The sequence below is a fragment of the Pelodiscus sinensis genome, chromosome 1 (assembly GCF_052426305.1).
Source record: "Pelodiscus sinensis isolate ZL-2025 chromosome 1, ASM5242630v1, whole genome shotgun sequence".
NCBI lineage: Eukaryota > Metazoa > Chordata > Testudines > Trionychidae > Pelodiscus > Pelodiscus sinensis.
Genome location: NC_143052.1, coordinates 321,849,385 through 321,870,271, shown reverse-complemented (window position 1 = coordinate 321,870,271; position 20,887 = coordinate 321,849,385). Strand labels below are relative to the sequence as shown.

Here is a 20,887-nt window from a genome sequence, read left to right as displayed (position 1 = left end):
TCCTTAACCTCCACTCCATCTTTAGTAATTAGCGGTCCTACTACTTCTTTTTTTGTTTTATTCCTATTTATATGGCTATAAAACCTTTTACTATTGGTTTTAATTCCCTTTGCAAGGTCCAACTCTACCTGACTTTTAGCCTCTCTCACTTTATCCCTACATGCTCTAACCTCAATAAGGTAGCTTTCTTTACTAATCCCTCCCATTTCCCACTCCTTATATGCTTTCTGCTTTTTCTTAATCACCTCTCTGAGATGCTTGCTCATCCAGCTTGGTCTAACACACCTGCCTATAAAATTTTTCCCTTTCCTAGGGATACAGGCTTCTGACAGCTTCTGCAACTTTAACTTAAAATAATTCCAGGCCTCCTCCACTTTAAGATCCATAATTTCTTTAGTCCAATCAACTTCCCTATTTTCCTTAATTTACTAAAGTTAGCTCTTTTGAAATCAAAAACCCTAGTCTCAGATTTATTTTTGTTTATCCTTCCATTTAATTTAAACTGAATTAGCTCATGATCACTCGAGCCAAGGTTGTCTCCTACAACCATTTCATCTATGAAGTCCTCGCTACTCACCAAAATCAAATCTAAAATAGCATCCCACCTTGTTGGTTCAGCAACTACTTGATGAAGGAATTCATCAGCTATCACATCTAGGAAAATCTGAGCCCTATTAATATTACTAGCACTTGTTCTCCAGTCTATATCTGGAAAGTTGAAATCTCCCATGATTACGCAGTTTCCATGAGTATTTACTTCATTAAAAACATTAAAGAGGTCTCTATCCATATCTAAATTGGATCCTGGTGGTCTATAACACACCCCAAGCACTATCCCAGGGGAGGATCTGATAGTTTCCTTCCCCAATGTGATTTCTGCCCCAACGGACTCTTGTCTTCTCCATTCCATCACTTTTTATTTCTTTACAATCTACCTCATCTTTGATATACAATGCGACTCCACCACCTTTACCCTTATTTCTGATTTTCCTAAACAGCACATACCCTTCAATACCTGTACTCCAGTCATGCCTAGTATTCCACCATGTTTCTGTTATTCCTATAATATCTGGTTTCACTTCCTGGACCAATAACTCTAGTTCCTCCTTTTTGTTACCTAGGCTCCTCGCATTGGTGTACAAACATATTAATTTTTGCTGTTTGGCCTCATTCACATTCTTTACCCAATTTGGCACGGATGTTATACCTCCAATAAGACCTATTAGACTAGTATCCACTCCACCCTTCCTCATGGTTCATTCTCCTACCCCCAGCTATATCCTTTCTTACTTCGTTTTCCTCCCTCTCAGTGTTAAAATCTGGCGTAGAGATTACCTGGGCATCTCCCAACCGTCTCCCCCAAATTCCTAGTTTAAAGCTCTCTTAATAAGTTGAGCCAGCCTCCATCCTAGAAGTCTATTTCCCTCCCTACTTAGGTGAAGTCCATCTCTAGAGAACAGTCCTCTGTCCATAAATGCCTCCCAGTGACCATACATCCCAAAGCCCTCCTTAGAAGCACCACTGCCTAAGCCATCTATTGATCATCATAATCCTGTCACATCTTAGTTGACCTTCTCTAGGAACAGGCAGAATCCCACTAAAGATCACCTGAGCCTCAATTTCCTTGAGCATCCTCCCCAGCCTAGCATAGTCTCCCTTAATTAGTTCCAGCGAGAATCTAGCCGTATCATTTGTTCCTACATGAAGGATGATCAATGGATTCCTTCCTGCTCCCTTAATAATTCTCTTCAACCTCAGTTCCACATCTCTTATCTTAGCACCTGGCAGACAGCACACCTTTCTATTCTCTGGATCAGCTCTGGTTACAGGCCTATCTATTCTTCTCAATAAGGAGTCCCCAATCACATAGACCTGCCTTTTCCTAGTGACAGTGAAATTCTCTGGTCTATCTCTAGCTTCCTCTGGCTGCAAGTCCTTGCCATTCCTATTTTCCCTTGTAATCCTAATGCTCATTATTGGTGTTGTCTCCATTAAGTCTTCACCTTTATCTATGGGACTAGCCACTCTTCTCTTCTTCCTTACCCTTCCATCTTCATTATCTACCTGCTGTACCCCTTCTACATTTTCCAGCTCCACATACCTGTACTTAATTACTGTAAAAAAAAAAAAGAGCTTTAGTTTGAAAAAATTAAGTTTGTGTTGGGTTTCTCAATACACCCTCCCACACACATACACACACGTAAACCATCCTAAAGTTTAACTCTGTAGAGAGACTCTAGGTGTACAGAAGACGAGGTTACCTACCTTTGGCTGTAACTGACATTCTTTGGTATGTCTACACTGCAAAGTTAATTTGAAATAACAGCCGTTATTTCAAATTAACTTTAATAGCATCTATACATGCAAACCGCTATTTCAAAATTAATTCGAAATAGCGGCACGCTTAATTCGAATTTGGTAAACCTCATTCTATGAGGAGTAACACCAAATTCAAAATAGCTATTTTGAATTAAGTGCTGTGTAGACACTAAATTTGAAATAGGAGGCCTCCAGCCCTTCCCAGGGAGCCCTGGTGGCCACTCTGGGCACAACCAGGAAAACTTACTCTTCTCTCCCCAAGCCCTGGAGCCATTAAAGGGGTAGACCCAGGCCACAGTGCCTGTGCCAGCTCCAAGCCTGCCAGCTCAGAGCCAACAGTGGTCACCGGGGCCCCTGACCCAGTGGCCCCAAAACATGAGCCAGCAAGCCACTGGCAGCCAGCCCTCCGCCACTCCCCAGGAGCATTCTGCCAGCTCCCAGGAGCCTGACAGGGGCTGGAGAAGGCGGGCGCCTTCCTGGTCCAGGGTGGAGATCATGGATCTTATTCAGGTTTGGGGGGATGCCCCCAACGTCCATGATCTCCACACTAGATGGAGGAATGCGGCCATCTATGGCAGGATAGCTGCCAGCCTGGCCACCAAAAGCCACTTGCAAACCCAGAAGCAGGTTTTGCATGAAAATCAAGTTGGGTCGGTGAGACCCCCCCCAACCCTGGGCCCTGAGCTTTCCCTCCCCTTTCTTCCCTTTGCTTCCCTCTTCCAGCTCCCTCCTCCCAGGTTTCCCCCTCTCCTCTCCCACCCTCTCTCACCTCCTTTTCCCAGTCTCCCCAAAGGTTCATCCCCCCCCCCCAGTTTTGTTCAATAAACCCAGTTTCTATTTTTGAACATGTGTCTTTTGTTTGACATCAGGAAGGAGGGCTAGGGAGGGGTAAGTGGAAGGACATGAGGGAGGAATGGGGCACGAGCCCCCGGTGGGAAGGACCGGGGTGGCTCTAAGGGCTCCTCGTGGTGGACGCTCTCCTGCAGGGCCTCCTGGATCCTAACAGCCCCCCAATGGACCCTCCGGATGACAGCCTGCAGCAAGTGAAGCCGGGCTGATGGCAATGACCCAAGAGACGCACCAGCATGCCCAGGGGCAGCTCTGGCTCCATGTGGCAGAGTGCTGTGTTGTCCAGAGTGTGGGCACTCAGGGCACTCCAAGACAGGACTGCTTTGCTGTCCCTCATCGAGGTAGACAAGCAAGCTGGGAACCCTGAGAAATGTCTGTCTGAGGTGGGGGTAGGATCCCTTTAAGCACGGAGCTCAGTTAGCCTCAAGCACCAGCCCCACACACTAAGTCCTAACCTGATACCGTGCCGGCACTGGTTCCAGCCAGCCTTAACTTCGGTTCAGGGGACACTCAGTGTGGACGCGCTATTTCAAAATAGTTTTTGTGTATCGACGCGTTAATTCGAATTAGCTTAATTCGAATTAACTATTTTGAATTAAGTTAATTCGAAATAGCGCTGTAGTGTAAACATACCCTTTGAGATGAACATCCCTGGAGGTGCTCCACAGCTGGTGTTGGTGTGTCCCAGCGTCACAGAGTGGATTCTTAGCAGTGCATTGCGGCTGTGCATGGGTAGCACATGAGGGCCACTTGGCACCACTGCACATGTGCGGCCACCCTCCCCTCAGTTCCTTCTCTATCCGGAGCCCAGCCTGGTGGAAAACATTTGGGTCTGAAGTAGAGGACACACGAAGGGCGGGTAGTGGAGCACCCCCAGGGATGCTCATCTCAAAGAATGTCAGGTACAGTACAAGGTAAGTAACCTCCTCTTCGAGAGAGAGATGTCCCTGAGAGTGCTCCACAGTAGGTGACTATAAAGCAATTTGTCCTATGGAGGTAGAGACTTCGGATCAGGCAGGTAAGCTGTCTTCAGGACAGCCTTTGCCTTCTTGTGAAGTGAGGAGGGCCAGCAGAAAGTGTGTAGTGCTTAGAAAAAGTTTGTTCTGATGTCCATGTAGCAGCACACATGTCATCAATGGGAACCTTCCTCAGGGAAGCATCCGAAGTAGCGACCACTCTCGTGGTGTGTCAACGGGTTGAAGTAGGTGGTGGTAAACAATTCAAATCATAGAATATTCTGATGCAGACAGAGATCCAATAGGATAATCTTTGAGATGATATCTGATGTCCCTTGGTACACTCTACAATGGAGACGAAAAGTCTTGTGGACGATCTAAGCAGAGGTGAGTAAGATACCTCTCATGGGCCAAATCTGGCCCACCAAGCCACCAGATCCCATCTGTGGACACTCCTCCTGGGACCCTCAGGCACGCAGCAGCCACTATTTTAAACACAGGGCTACTTCGTGTGACTCTCTACTCTGGAGGGAGGGGTAGGCTTTGGGTGATCTCCCCACCCCCAGGCAATATCTCATCTCCTATTGGCCAGAAACAGCCAGCCGATAGAAACTCAGGGTATGGCTACACTACCCCGCTAGTTCAAACTAGCGGGGTAATGTAGGCATACCGCACTTGCAAATGAAGCCCGGGATTTGAATTTCCCGGGCTTCGTTTGCATAAGGAGTAATGGTAGTTCGAACTAGGAAGCCTAGTTCGAACTACCTAGTTCGTGCCGCGTGTAGCCGCGTGGCACGGGGTTCGAACCAGCAGGGATTTAAAAATGGCGGCGCCCAGCTTATGCAAATGAAGCCCGGGAAATTCAAATCCCGGGCTTCATTTGCAAGTGCGGTATGCCTACATTACCCTCCTAGTTCGAATTAGGAGGATAGTGTAGACATACCCTGAGAGATTTGCCTGGGGGATGGGGACAGCACAAGCCTCTCCCCATTCCCGGAGTTGAAAGCCACATAGAGGGAGCATCTGTATTTTCAATGTATTGGGGCTGCAAAAGGCAGGGAGCCCAGCCTGCCTTGGGACTGCTGCAGCGCTGCTGGCTGGGAGATACTTAGGTAAGTACATCCCAGCCAAAGCCTGCCTCTGGCACACCTGCCCCTCCCACACCCCAACTCCCCACCCCAAGTCATCTTCAAAACCCTCTGTGCACCCCTCCCCACCCCAGGTCACAACTCTCTCCCAGATCTTGTACCCCCTTCTACACATCTCCCCTAGGCCAGAACCCTCTCCTGGCACCTCTACTCCCTCCCTGACCCTACACCCCAATCCCCTGACCCAGGTCACAAACCTCTCCTTCACCCACATTCCCTCTTAGACCTCACACCATCTCCTGTACCCCAGTCCCTTACTGTGTGCACTCTTGTGCACCCAATCTCCATCTTAGACTGCACACCTCCTCCACTGAAAAGTGTGGTCCTTGACCACTTTCCAAAACCTTGGAGTGGCCCCACACCAAAAATTATTGCCCACTCCTGATCTAAAGGGTCTTGTCCTGTGGCGGTAGAAGGAGCACACTCTGGACATCAAGCGTGCCTCGAAGGAGTTGGTGTGAGGTTTGGGAAAGAATACAGGTAAGTGTATTGTTTGATTAATGTGGAACACAGAGTGCACATTGGGTAGAAACTTTGGATGTGTCCATAGAGAGACTTTGTCCTTAAAAAAGATGGTGTATCGTGGGTCTGTCATTAGGGCAGCCATGTCTCCAACCCAGCACACTGACATTATTGCAACTAGGAATGCTGTTTTGAGCAATAAATGAAGAAGGGAGGATGTCACCATTGGTTCAAATGGAGGTTTTGTGGGCGTGGTAGGTCCCAAGATGCCTGCAGGACAGCAATATCAGGATATAACGCCTGTAGGTCTTTCAGGAAGCATTTGATGGTGAGGTGTGCAAAGATCGTGGTGTCATCAACAGTCATGTGGAACATTGTTATTGCTGCAAAGTGTACTTCAACTGAACTGATGGAAAGAGGGGACTGCTTAAGGTGCAGTAAGTATTGAAGTATTGAAGGGTTTTCTTCAGCGGTATGTTATGGGAAGCAGCCCAATGTACAAAACAAGACCATTTGTTACTATATGTTTTTCTCATTGCAGGGGCCCTGCTGTGGAGAAGCACCTCACATACCTGGTCTGAGCATTGTAGTCCTATGCCCGAGAACCATCGAGGTGCTACACTGTGGGTGTGTCAAGACTACAGGGTTTTGTCGACAAAAGTGGACTTTTGTCGACAAAACTATACCTGCGTCTACACTACCACTGAATTCTGTCGACATAACGTCGACAGAACTTAGCAGTTTTGTCGACGCTGGTAAACCTCATTTTATGAGGCATAACGCCTTCTGTCGACAGAGTTTCTGTCGACAGAAGGTGTTATTGCATGTAAACTGCCCTTTGCGTCTACACTACCATGTCGACAAAGCAGCTTGCTTTGTCAATAGAACTGAATGTAGTGTAGACGCTCTTTGTCGACAGAAATTTTGTCGACAGTATCTGTCGACAAAACTTCTGTCGACAAAAGCCTGTAGTCTAGATGTACCCTTTGTGATGAAGCATGAGAAATTGTGGATGGGGCTTCAATTCCTGGTTGTAATAATGTGCTCAGGTTGCGTGGGAGTGTGATTAGGCAATGTAGGATCATTTTTTTTAGGAAAGGAAACCACAGTAGTCAAAGCCAACAGGGGGCTATGAGGATGATCCTCGCTTTGTCCCTCTGTATTTTGATGAGTACTCTGTTAAGGAATGGAAAGGGAGGGAATGCATAGCGTAGGTGGTGACCCTACTTGAGAATAAGAGCATCTCCAAGTGAGTCCTTCCCAATGCCCGCCCTGGAGCAATAAAAGGGGCACTTTTTGTTTGCCCTGGTGGCAAACAGAACTATGTGAGGGTATCCCCTTTGTGTGAATATCTCTGCGAGAAATGAAGGGTCAATCTGCTACTCGTGATTTTGTGGCAGGGCCCTACGGGAGGGCGTCAGCCGAGGTGTTTAGGACACCGGGGATATGGCATGCACTTATATAGATACCATGAGTGAGGCACAAATACCATAGTGCTATTGCTTCTGTGCACAGGACGTGGGATCGTGTCCCACCCTGTCTGATTATATAAAACATACAAGTCGTATTATCTTTGTAAGTTCTGATGTGTCTTCCAGCGATGTGAGGTAGAAAGTGTTGGCATGTGAGCCAAATGACCCTGAGCGCAAGGATATTGATGTTTAGTGTCCTTTCTGCCTGAGTCCATAGGCCCTGGGCTGTGAAATCTTTCATGTGTGCTCCCCAGCCTGTGAGGGAAGCATCCGTGGTGACCACTGTGGGTTCCAGAGTCTGAAAGGGTACACCCTTGCATAAGTTGTCTGGTTTTGTCCACCATATTACTACACTTTTGACTGCATTGCGGATTGACAATGTTTTGGTTAGGGAGCACAGGTTGGTCTTGTAATTTGATGCAAGTTTATGAGTAGATGAACGTTCAGAACCACAGGTTTGTAGGATGCCATGTGCTCTAGCAGTTGTAAATAGACGTGCACTGTGACCCTCTGCATTAGGTGAAGTGATTGGACTAACTGGCAGAACTTTAAGAATCTGTTGAGAGACACAGAGGTGGTGGCTAAGTTGAGGTGCGCCCCGATAAACTGTATTGACTGAGTTGGCATCAGAACTGGTTTCTTCTCGTTGATCAGCAGTCTCTGCGATTGGAAGCACTGTCATATCAGATGGGTACAACGACGGGAGTCATCCCAAGTTCTTGCCTTGAAAAGGAAATCGTCAAGGTACACATATATGGTAACATCCTGTTTTTTGAGGTGGGCTGTAACCACTGCTAGCATCTTGGAGAAAACTCTTGGTCCCGTGGAAAGTCTGAAGGGTAGAACTATGTATTGGTAGTGCTGCATACCTAAAGTAAAATAGAGAAACTGTCTGTGAACAGGACAAACAGACCTATGAAAATATGCATCCTGTAAGTCGAGAAACAAAAACCAATTGTCCAGCTCCAGAAAAGGGATAATGGGGGATAATGTAACCATTTTGAACTTTTGCTTTTTTACAAATTTGTTCAGGGCCCTCAAGTCCAAGATTGGATGCAACCTCCAGTTTTTTTTTTCTGAGTGAGGAAGTAATGAGAATAAAACTCCATCCTTCAGTATTCTGGGACAATGGGTTCTATAGCACCCAATTGTAGAAGGTGATCTACTTCTTGTTGCAAATATGATCTCGCGAGAGGGGTCCCTGAAGAGGGACAGGGTAGGTAGGTGGGAGGGAGGAATGGATAGAAATGGGATGGTAGAACCAAATGAAATTCTTTGTAGCACCTATTTGTCAGATGTTGTGTTGCACTATTTGTCACAGAATGGCAAAATTTGGTAGGTGAATAGTTTCCTAATGTTTGGGAGCTCTGGAGAATGCAAGATGGTTTTCGGTCTCCTGACAGATATCTCAAATTTGCTTATTGGGCTGGGGCGGGTGATTAGTAGCATTGCCTTGATTGAGTTTAGGTGGCTGTCTGACACGCTGTGTTGTTGATGTGGCGGGTGTTCTTGCCTTTGGTATTGGTATGTGAAGGGAGAATATCTGGGCTTCTGATACATTTGGTATTTATACTGCCTCCTCGTTGCAGGTGTTTGAATGCCGAAGAAGTGAAGCATAATCCAAGAGTCCTTCATTGAATGGAGGAGCTTGTTAGTTTTGGACAGGGATTGGCAATAAAAAAATGGCAGCGCACAGGATTAGTCCCTGGCAGGCCACCGCTACTATGTTTATCTGCGCCACAGCAAGTATTGGAGGATTGCAGCTCTGGTTGGCCATGATCGTCGTTCGTGGCCAATGAGAGTGGTGGGAAGCATCACGGACCGGGACGCCGCTTCCCATCGCTTGCATTGGCCACGATCGGCAATTCACGGCCAACCAGAGCTGTGATTCTCCGATACCTGCGGAGGCACAGATAAATGGGCAGGTGGGGGCTCACCAGTGACTAATCCTGTGGACTGGATCCGGTCCGCAGTCTGGAATTTGTCCATCCCTGGTTTTGGAAGAAGAGAACTTCTCGCCCTAACCTGGTAGATCTTCAACTGACTATGGATTTCTCAAGGGAAGGCAGAGGAATTGAACCATGAAGCTTGTCTCATAACAACTGCAGTAGCTGTTGCCTTTGTGGCCATGTCTGCCGCATCTAGGGCAGCTTGCAGGGCTGTCTTCAATATTGCATGGCCTTCCACAATGACCACTCTACACTGTAGATTCTTTGCCTCTAGTATATCATCAATAAAAGTATTTAACTTTTATAATTGTTAAATTCATATTTGCTAAGGAGTGCCACATAGTTGTCTACTCTTATTTGTAATGTAGCTGAGGTTTAAACCTTTTTGCCATACACGTAAAATCTCTTGTTGTCTCTATCTGATGGCACGGAACAGTTTTGCTGCTGTTTATTTCTTTGATGAGCAGTGTCGATTACCAACATGTTTGGTGGTGGATGTGTGAATAAGAACTCTGACCCCTTTGAGGGAACATAGTATTTACGATCTGCCTTTTTACAGATTGGAGGAATTGAGGCAGGGGATTGCCAGACAATTTTGGCGCATTCCATGATGGCTGAGTTGATAGGCAAAACAATTTTGGAGGAAGGCAGAGCATGCAGGGTGTTGGTAAGCCCGTGTTGTGTGTCCTGAACTTCCTCTATTGCAATGTTTAGGTCAGCTGTGACTCTTTTTAAAAGTTCTTGGAAAGGGGTGAAGTCTCAGAGGTTGTTCAGGGCGGCAGCACGATAGCCTCATCTGTCACAGATGATGAGTTGGTGTCTAATGATGTGCCTGGACCCATGTCACGGAGCTGGGGTTCATCAATTTCATTTTTTTTCCATCGGGGGAATTGGGATGGGGAGAAAGTGCATTTATAGTGTGCTTTCTCTTTCAGTCTTTTTTTGTGATGTTGAGGCCATAGGATCTATTATTGCCATTGTGGTTGATAAGGCATGGGTAGTGGTATCCAAGGATATAATGCCCATGGGGGCATTGGTAGGATGGGCAATATTGGCATAGGGCAAATGCGTTGATGTCTCTGTGCCTGACAACAGCTAGGGTGAAAAAAAAAAACCTGGTTCATCATTGTCATCATTAGATAACAATGTAGGTGATTACATGTATTTGAATGATGCTGAGTAGGATAGTTTGTCCGTACGTAGATATGGGAAGTTAAAAGTTGATGAGACTGCAAGGTTTCTCTGATGCAACTAGCTAGGTGCAGGAATAAAGAGCATCATGGTAGTGGTATTACGTTCGGTGCAGATGTTTGCAGTATCTCTGGCACAGAGATCGCACTTTGAGTATTTGCTGCCACCTGCAATGGTGGGATGTTGCCATTAGGGATGTTGCACTGTCAGCTGTTGTGGTGCTGTGGTAAGTGCTCTTGGCACCATGATCTCAGGCACTGCACTGATTGGCAACATGCTCGGTGTCGAATTCTGTGAGGCAGGCAGGGAAGAGTCTGTAGCCTCTGTATGAGCGCCATGTGAGGTGTGTTTGTGCAGAACTCTGTCAATACCAGAGGTGCCCTGGTTATTGTACGTGCTGAGATGTGATGGTTTCTCAGCTTTCCTAGTTTGCTTATCATTCAAACGCTGCTCAGGTGACAAACTCCTGTGGCAGAGAGGAGGCACATCTTTTTGGGGACTTTTTAACTTTGTTCCCCTTATTGTTGGGAATCCCCTGAATGCCCAGGTGTGAGGAAGGGTGTTGCCACTTTTCAATCAGGAGTATCTTCAAACAGAGGTCTGTCCGTGTCTGTACCTTAAGTTTAGTGCAGTGTGGGCAGTCCTGTTCAACATGGGAGTCCCCGAGACACTTGACACATTTGGTGTGGCTGTCTGAGGCCAACATTGCCTTGTTGCAGTCTGTGGAATGTTTAAAACAGGGTGAGCCCATCATTCCGGGTGGGTAGCTGTGAGCGGCAGGAAAAACAACTTGGGAGTAACGAACAGCTGGGTTGTTTTATTTCTTCAAGGCAAAGAACTTAGTAAGAACTAGGAAGAAGAACTTGGAAGTTAAGCTAAGCTACTTATCTACAGAAACTATTGAGGAATGAAGAACACTGCAGAAGTCCATCTTGAGCTGGGGATGATTAAGAAGGAACTGAAGGGAGGGTGGCCGTGCATGCACAGTGATGCCGAGTGGCACCCATGTGCCTCACACACACAGCCCCAATACACTGTTAAGAAAAATCCTCTCTGCGGTGCTGGGATGCACCAACACCTGCTGTGCAGCTCCCTCAGGGACATCTCTCGAAGAAGTTTATTTTACTAACACCAACTCTAAAACAACAAAATGAAATTTTCGCCATTCTATATTCTGAAAAGTCTACAAACCCAATATTGTCTTTGTGTCACTTTATACCTTGAGGGAGCGCCCTGTAATCCCTGCATTCCTTGTTTTGCACATAATGGTGATCTTGCATATCAAGCATGCTTTGTAAGATATCATGGGAAAGGCTATGGAGTACAGGATCTTTCGAAAAAGGGGGTTTTTAATCGAAAGAACGTCTAGATGGCGGTTTCACTTTTGAAAAGCCCTTTTTCAAAAGAATGCGTGGCCGCCATTATGCAAATGAAGCGTGGGAAATTCAAATCCCGGCTTCATTTGCAATTTCAATCTAATTTACATCCTCTTTCAAAAGAGGGATGTCATCTAGCCATGCCCTATAAGTATACACACTCTGCCCATCACTGATGAAGATATTGAACAGAACTGAACCCAGAACTAATCCCTGCAGAATCCCACTCATTACGCCCTTTCAGCATGACAGTGAACCTTTATCAGGGCTCAACAAATAGGCTAATCTACTCACCCGTGGCGATCTGCGCATGCACAGCATGCGCTTCCACACGGCCGGCAAGCAGGGCTCGCCGCTGCTTGGCGAGCCCTGACCATTATTACCCTCTAGGAACATTTATCCAACCAGTTACACACCAGTCTTATAGTAGCTCCATCTAGGTTGTATTTCCCTAGTTTCTTAATGAGAAATTCATGCAAGACTTTATCACTTTAGCAAAAGCCTTACTAATATCTAGAAATACTAATCTACCACTTTCCCATTTATCCTGTCAAAAAAAGCTATCTGGTTAGCTTTACATGTTTCATTCTTGACAAATCCATGCTATTGTTTATCGTTTTATTATCTTCTAGATCAGTGTTTCTCAATCTTTTATTATAAAGTATCCTTTAAAAAAAAATTATAAGTACCTCCAGTACCTATAGTTTTCAGACACACAACATTTTTTTCTACCATTGCAACACATTTGTTTAAACAACTTAATTTTAGCCAGGCGGGCGATGAAATTTTTGGGTGTAAAAAGTACAAAAATAATAAAGCACTGCAAAACTTAAAACAAAAATTCAGTTTTCTCCGAATTTCAATTGTGTTGACGTACCCCCTAGACTTCTCTCAAGTACCCCCAGGGCCAGCCCAAGCCATTCTTGCGCCCCGGGCAGCGGGCGCGCAGCGCATGCGCGGCCCTGCCCCGGGCGCACAGCACCTGATTGACATGTACGGGGGGCCGCACCCCTGGGCACATAGTGCATGTGCAGCCCCGCCCCCAAGCGGCAACCTATGGGGGGGCGCCTGATGCAGCGCCCCTCGCCACTTCAATCAGGCGTCCCCCATAGGTTGGTGCCCCGGGCAGCTGCCCAGCTAGCCCCCCCCCTTTAATTCCGCCCTGAGTACCCCTAAGGGTCCTTGTACCACTGGTTGAGAAACACTGTTCTAGATATTTGCAAATTCTGATTTCTTAATTCTTTGCTTTACTAGATTTACCTGTTGCTCGGATCTTTTAGGGTAGGGATTTGAGGGTATGGGGGGTGCAGGAGTAAGGACTGGGGGAGAGGAAGGGCTTAGGGCAGGAAGGGGACGGAGGACTCAGGGCAGGGGTTTGAGAGGTGTAAGCAGGCTCAAGGGAGGTGGGGGAATATGGTCAGTGGCTGCTCCCGGGGACTGGGGCCGCTTGCTGCCTCCCTCTGGTCATTCAGGAGTATAACTGTCCCCCATGCTTGCTGTCTCCCTATGAGCATTCAGGAGTATCACTGTCCCTGCTATCACAGCCTTCCCAGGTGATGAGAAAATCACATTCCACGCACATCCCATTGTCTTGCACAACTAAACCCTTATCTTGCACAGGTAAGTTATGATAAGAAGCAGCTATGGTAAGGGTAAGTTATGATAAGAGGGTAAGTTACGAGGAAGCTGCATACAAAATGAGGTGGTCCTAACTCTTACCTTTTAGGAGGAGTTCTTGAACAGACTTATAGATGGACAGATAGAGACACAAACCCTCTGAAATAGATAGTAGATTATCTTTCCTGGTACTGAAGTTAAGTTGAATAGTCTGTAATTTCCTGGGTTGACCTTTTTATAGAGGGCCACTATATTTGCCCTTTTCCAGTCTTCTGGAATCTCTCTTTTAGTCCATGAATTTTTAAAGATAATAGTTAATAGTTCAGATATCTCTTCAATCAGCTCCTTGAGTATTCTAAGATGCATTTCATCAGGCCTTTGTGACTTGAAGACATCTACCTTATCTAAATATTTCTTTACTTGTTCTTTCTCTCCTTTAGCTTCTGATCTTACCCCATATTCACTGGCATTCATTATTTTAGGCATTCAATCACCACCAGTTCTTGGTGAGAACTGAAACAAAGATGTCATTAAGCACCTCTGCCATTTCCCTGTTTTTCCCTCTTCACTGAATAATGGTCCTACCCTGTCCTTGGTCTTTCTCTGGCTTCCAATATATTTGTGGAATATTTTCTTGTTACTCTGTTTCTGGCTTGTTTTATCTCATTTTGTGCCTTAGCCTTTCTAATTTAGTCCCCACATACTTGTGTTGTTTGTTTATATTCATCCTTTCTAATTTGACCTAGTTTCCACTTTTTCTAGGGCTCTTTTTTATTTTTAGATCATCCAAGATCTCCTAGCTAAGCCAAGGGAGTCTCATGCCATACTTCCTATCTTTCCTAAGCAGCAGAATAGTTTGTTCTTTGCCCTTAATAATATCTCTGAAAAACTGACAAAGCTCTTCAATTTTTCTTTTAGACTTTCTTCCCATGAGATCTTACCCACCAGATCCCTGAGTTTGTTAAAGTCTACCTTCTTGTAATCTATTGTCTTTATTCCACTATTCTTCCTCCTACAATCCTTAAAATAAACAATTCTACCATTTAATAATCACTTTCACGCAAACTGCCTTCCAGTTTCAAATTCTCAACCAGTTCCTCCCTATCTGTCAAAATCAAATTTGGAACAGCCTCTCCCCTGGTAGCTTTCTCCATCTTGTGAAATTAAAAAAAACGGTTTACAATACATTCCAAGAATTTGTTGGATAATCTGTGCCCTGTTATGTTATTTTCTGATAAATATCTGGGTAGTTGAAGTCTCCCATCACCACCAAGTCCTGTGCTTTGGATGATTTGGTAGTTGTTTAAAGAAAGTCTATTCCACCTCTTCTCCTTGATTAGCTGATCTGTAGTAGATCCATATTACACTTTTTATCCTTACCTAGAGAGCTTCACTAGGTCTATCTCTTATTTCCATCTCAAACTTAGTCCAAGTGTATAATATATAAGGAAACACCTCCTCCTCTCTTTTTAACCTTCCTATCCTTCCTGAGCAAGCTGTATCCTTATATAACAAATTTGCTCAGGAGTTTTACAAAGCTGGTGTATATCTACTGTCCAATGATGAAATGGTGAATCAATTAAGAAATTAGATGGTATGTTCATGAGATACAGTGCTGGAGAGAATCTGGGTGGTGCCTCTGTATGTGATTTCTGAGTGGGAGTATTCATGCCATCTAGCTGTGTGTGTGCGTGTGTGCGTGTGGGGGGGGGGGGGTTCCATCTGCAGTTGAGCTAAGTGACAACAGCACCTGGAGAGGTCTGCTGCTGGTCACTAGCAAGGCACTGTGAAAGACAGTCCAGGCTGGAGAGAATTCAGGGGGCACAGTGGTCTCACAGTCCCAGGTTGCACCCCGGAGATCCCATCACAGTATTGAACACTTGCCCTGACACTGTATGAATTAAGGATTTGCGATAAATCCACTATCATTATATCAGGTCCAACCATATATCAGAGACCTAACCTACTCATTATTTGCCTCTCCTCCTGTCACCAGCAAACTTTAATAAAAAATAATTTTGTTTCCTTTCAACTCAACAATAGTGCCTTTTGTCCAAAGAACTCAAAACATAAAGTAAGCCTCCAGACACCCTTATGCAATAAGGAACTTATAATTATGTCTACCTAGGAGTAGTACCATAAAAGGCTTACCTTGTAATTTTGGAATTAGTGCTGGCCACAAATCCAACTATTGAACTTCCCTTGTTAAGGGCATCTTTATTGACATCAATACCTATCACCATGAGTGATTTTAACTGTGGAGTAACAAATTTAAATTCAGTATTATTTACTATGTGCAATGAATTATATACTAATTTTTACCAAAACACTTTCTGAAACAGTTAAAATATTTATGGCAGAGAGCCACACAAAAGAGCACAGGAGGAAAGGAGAGTGATAGCAGAAGGAGGCATAAACAATGAGCAGGGTTCTCTGGTTCATGATAAAAGAGAACACTCTTTGTCTACTACCAACAGAGTTAAGCTCTGCTCATTTAGTAAGGAGTACTGACACCTTTTATGAATGGAAATCAGACTACATGGAAGAATTTAAAAAGGAGCATAGGTATCTCATGATGAACGATCATACTAAATACAATCAAGTAAATTTCCTCCACTTACTTCTGGCAACTGGATTTCAGCATGCTGTTAAGCTGTTTTTATAATGATGAAGAAAATCAATGGATGAAGTAAATTGGCTTATTAATTTGAGTGCTAAAGATTAAGCAGTAGATTGATGCAATGTATGCAAAATACAGCAGGTTCTGAATACTCTAAGAAATACAGTAGAACCCTGTTTAGCCAAACCTCTATTATCCGGCTTTTCATATTACCCGACCACCAGTGCAGATATAGTAATATGAGAAATAGATGCTTCAGCTCACAAGGGCTGAAGCATGTAATTTAGCTTCACAGAGCCCACTGTGGTGTGGGGTCTTGGGAAACTGCAACAAAGAGAAACACTGTTGTAGACGGTCCTTATAATGTTCAGGTTAAAGAGGAGAGTGTAAAAATGATCCTGCTGCTTGATAAATCTCACACTGGTTTTCTTGTCAATAAATGAACAAAACATTCTTTGTAAGAACTGAGTGTTTGTATAGTCTATTAAGTAGGTCAGAAGGGGGAAATACATTTTAATGCTTTTCTGGGAGAGGTTGGAACTAATTTAAAAACCAACTAAATATCTTTAAAAAGAGATAGAAAGCTCTTTGCCCGTTAGCCTGATTATCCAAATTTTTGATTATCCAATCTGGTCTCAGTCCCAATTAAATTAGACAAATTGGGCTCCATTGTATTTTTAAAATTTGGAGGATTCATCCTTAAATGACCAATTGAAAATCAGAGGAAGATGACAAAGATATGAAATTAAATTGCATATTGAATCTCCTACTGAGGAAGGAAAGTTATTTTATAGTGCAATCATTTAATTTGCTTTTTACCAAATTTCAATGAAATCATCACTTAGGTTTCAGACAATGCTCTACAGAAAAGCAATCTGACTTTTGGCATTAAGTCTGAAGCCACAAGGTGTTGAAGTCATGCAAGTCACATAAATAACAGATGAAATAACTAGCATTTTAACACTGGAATTTTTTATTTCCAGATAGGACTTGCTTGATATAAACTTTGCTCCTAATCCTGGTGGGTTTTTTTTTCAATCAGTCTAGGTTTGGCTACTGATTTCAACAGAAACAAGCTTGGACCTCATGAGTGATTGTACAGTCCTTACATCAGGGAGCAATTACTCACACAAGTAGACCCACTGTGATCAAAAGTATTATTAAGCCTCACTGTGCTCCTGTAAGATACATAAATATAATTGTACCAGTATTAAATATGGCTAACATGAAACATATGAATTAAAACTGTTTGAGTTAGGATGGTCTCTTACAATGTTTGTACAGTGCCTTGCACAATGGGACTGAGACCCTAGTTGAGATCTTTAGGTATTATTTGTAATACTGTTACTATATCTAATGAGCCCCATTTCTAACCAATAGACTATATGCCTTTGCAGAGGCTGTCCTTTTTTGTTGGAAAGCTTTACATTTCTTTAATTCTAGCATTTTAAATCTCATCATCACAGCAAAAATAGCATCAAACTAAATGGCCTATTGATATGATCACATGAAAATAAAGCTTATTTACAGAATTTGACAAGCTTTTCCCCATTGGTGGGTCATCCATGCCATAATTGTATGATTTCCTGCCAAGAAATGTGGATGAAAGAAATGTTAAAGTTAAATATTTGTTTGTATACCTTCATAAAACATGGGTATGTTTCATACTACTGTATCTTGTAACAATTTTTACTGTAAACAAGAAGTACTCAGATTTCTGAATACGCGGAGACAAACAATAATCTGAAAATGATTTTGATTGGATTGAACAGACCAATATTTCATGAAGTCATCAGATCTAGCTTAAGCATCCTGCATCATTAACATAGGAGCCAATTTGGGCATGCCTTCGTCATGCTTAAGAGTGGTTTCTCTCGTGAATTATTGTTGCTTAAATATTCTGAGATCCTCAAATAAAAAATGTCAATAAAATACAATTTATACCACACTAAATCAACTTCCGCTTGAGCTAAGCATTTCTTACATACCAAAGACAAGTTAACAAAAATGGCCAAAGAAGTTTTGCTGTGATAAAAACAAACATATTAAACATCTTACTTACAGGGATCTCTACTGCCCATAGCTCCCCTCCAAGTTTACAGATAATCTGCATTGCAATTTTCGTGGCAACACTCATCATCATGCCCTGCTTGTTCAGAGTGCGTGCTAGTACACATTGGCTTGGAACAGGTCGTTCAAGGCTCAGGAACTTTTTAATCAAATCATAACAGTCCTTCTGATTGGAAGGCAATACACACATTACCTAAATGGAAAAAGGGGTCCAAGTGGTCAGTGCTCCACTTCTGCAGATCTCTCCTTACTTTTTGATATATTTCACCCACTTAACAGGCATACTATTTCCCCCAAAAAAGCTTAAAGAACAGACTAGCTTGTTTTTCATGTAAATTTCTTGTTCCTGTGAACTCTCAACTGGAAAACATATCCACAGAAAAAAGGCTTGTATACATTTTTAAATGGACCACACTACACTTACTGGATGATTAACTATAGGACAAATCTAGCCATGATCAGTGCAAACTGAGGGAGCAGAGATATTGGCAGATATGTTCCCGTCTCTAGGAATTCTGCCAAGTGGGGAGGATGCCTGTGAGAAAGTTGTGATTATAGAATTGTGGTCACTGAGCTTGCTGCAGCACAGAAAATGTTGCAGGCATACTGAAACCTTTACTGGTGGGGATTACTGACACTTGGTGGCAGTTGGTAGGATAATAAATAACTGGCTTAATAATGGGAAGTTATCTAATCGAAAGGAAGAGGAAGTGGGGGGCTTCTCACAGAGTGAGATGGGTAGAGGAGAAATCTGTTTGAAAGGCTCTTCCTGTTGTATATCTGTGTTACATCCTGCCCTGTTACAAAAAAAAAAAAGGATTAAAGTTATATGTGGTGGAAGAAGTAACTCACTGTGTTTGTAACTGAAAGAACAAAAAAACAGGCGAGAAGTGTGGCTCAGTTGGTAGCTGAAAAGGCCTCCTCAGAATGCTGTTCTGGAAAGACGCAATGCATATCCTGAGCTAGACATGCCTTGTAACTAGAAAGCTATCCTTTGGGTTTATGGTGTAATGTCTGCTGCTGTAACCAAGATACTGACTAGTGTTGTCAGAGCTATTCTGCTCTGATGATTCCATAGGGAGAAGAGGATCTCTATGTTTTCCTTCCTCTTCCCCCACTTTCCTTGCACATCACAAGACTGGACTTATCCCTATCAAAAGCGACACAAATCAATGCTTAACCAACATAAACCTGTACACACCAGCTGTACTTCAGGATTTACATGCTGTTGCACTGCTCGCAGGAATGCCACTGGGCTTTCTTGTACTTGGACTCTGAACAAAAACATATAAGGACATTTAAACATGCACTAATTTTGCAAATGTCAGTCCACTGCATATCTTCATAAACATTATGAACAAATTTTCTAAAAAAGAAAAAAATCATATTTGACTTGTTTAGAATTAATTAGCAACCAATGATAAAGGATGTGTCTACCAAAACTAATACACAAAATTCCATCCATTGCCTCAGAAGTCTGTGTTTAGAGTTGGACAAATCATTGATTGGGGAGGGGGACACTGATAGTATCCTACTCCACAGAATCTGACTTGGAGGTGAAAAAAAATCAAATGAGCTGCAGTATATAGGACTAACATCAGCCATCTTACTTAGAACATATGAAAATAGCATGTTGCTTTTATTCCAACTTCCTGATGCAGGAGGACATGCCAAGGAGAAGGAGCGAGCAGGCTTAGGAGCATGGCCATACTCAACACCATTCTCAACTACTAAATGGTCCTCTGGAGACTCTTACCAGCTGGCGTAGGTTAAAATAATCCCCACACTGCTCTAACCTAAGGTGGGTGGCAGCTGCACAAGGCAGTTCAGTGCTCTCTGGCAGGCAGAGAATCTGGCCCAAAGTTATTACAGAATATAAATTATTAATATTTATCAAAGTTTAATGAGAATCCAAAAATGTTACTTTTCCTTTGCAATACAGATTTAGTAAACTAAGCATGACCAGTTATACAGTGTAAGATATATGTCTGTTGAAAACTGCTTCCATTAAAATGCAGCTTTTTGTAAAGCTAAGTTTATTCTTTGCTCCATTTACATTCATCTTAAAATATTTAGGAAAAGCTTTGATGGCCCAAGTCAAGTCTTGCAGTATATATGGACCTTGAAAATGTATATGCTGCTTCCTAAATCACTTCTTTAGTTTCCAATAGATATATGGCATTCCTCTACCTTGTAGCTGTGCGTCTTACAGGTTCCTTGTAAGCTTTTCCTTCACAACCTTTTCCTTCCTGCACAGCCGCACGACTATTTTCTGAGCCCCACTAAGAGGATCAGAATGCCTGCATAGGCAGGGAACTCAGTTAACCAGCAGGGGGCAGGGCATCTCTAAGCAGCAGCTAAACAGAGCTAGCTGAGTGCCTGAACTGAGAAGCTCCCAGAGCAGGTATGGAGGGAAAGAAGGAGAGAATAAGTGGCTGCAGGGGGAGGGAGGGCGGGGGGAAGGGAAGGAAGAAACAATTAATTAAATGGCTTGGCGAGGAGTCAGAGGAGAGGAGAGGAGAGGGGAGGGGAGTTTGGAGAGTCCCATATGCGAGGAGAGAGAGACACAGGCAGAAATCCAGCAATCTCCTCAAGCCTTCCGGGCTGGGAAGGGAGGTAAGGGGCTGACTGCATGGGGTAGGTTGGGGAGAGAGGAAGTAGGTGGGTGCTGGCATCTGTGCAGTAAAGTAGAGGCAGGGGCAGTTTGTTTGGGGTGTCCTCCTGACTCTCTTGCTGCAGTTCTCTCTTTTTGGCTCGGTTGGAGGGTAAAGGGAAAGCAAGCTGCATGGGGTGTGTGTGTGCCAGACATTTGCGTGATTACAGTTCAAAGTTTACATAGGTGTTAATGGCTTAAGGTA

The 20,887-nt window shown here is 43.8% G+C and overlaps 1 protein-coding gene across 1 annotated transcript in view; it reads right to left on the bottom strand.

Moving 5' to 3' along the window:
* PIWIL4 (piwi like RNA-mediated gene silencing 4) overlaps positions 1-20,887 on the bottom strand; it is an 82,665-nt gene that overhangs the window by 21,987 nt on the left and 39,791 nt on the right. The window contains exons 13-15 of the mRNA XM_089775713.1: positions 19,231-19,303; positions 18,022-18,222; positions 15,491-15,594 (exon numbers count right to left, since the gene is read on the bottom strand). Of these exons, the coding sequence (XP_089631839.1) occupies positions 15,491-15,594; positions 18,022-18,222; positions 19,231-19,303 (378 nt within the window). The remainder of the gene's footprint in view (positions 1-15,490; positions 15,595-18,021; positions 18,223-19,230; positions 19,304-20,887) is intronic.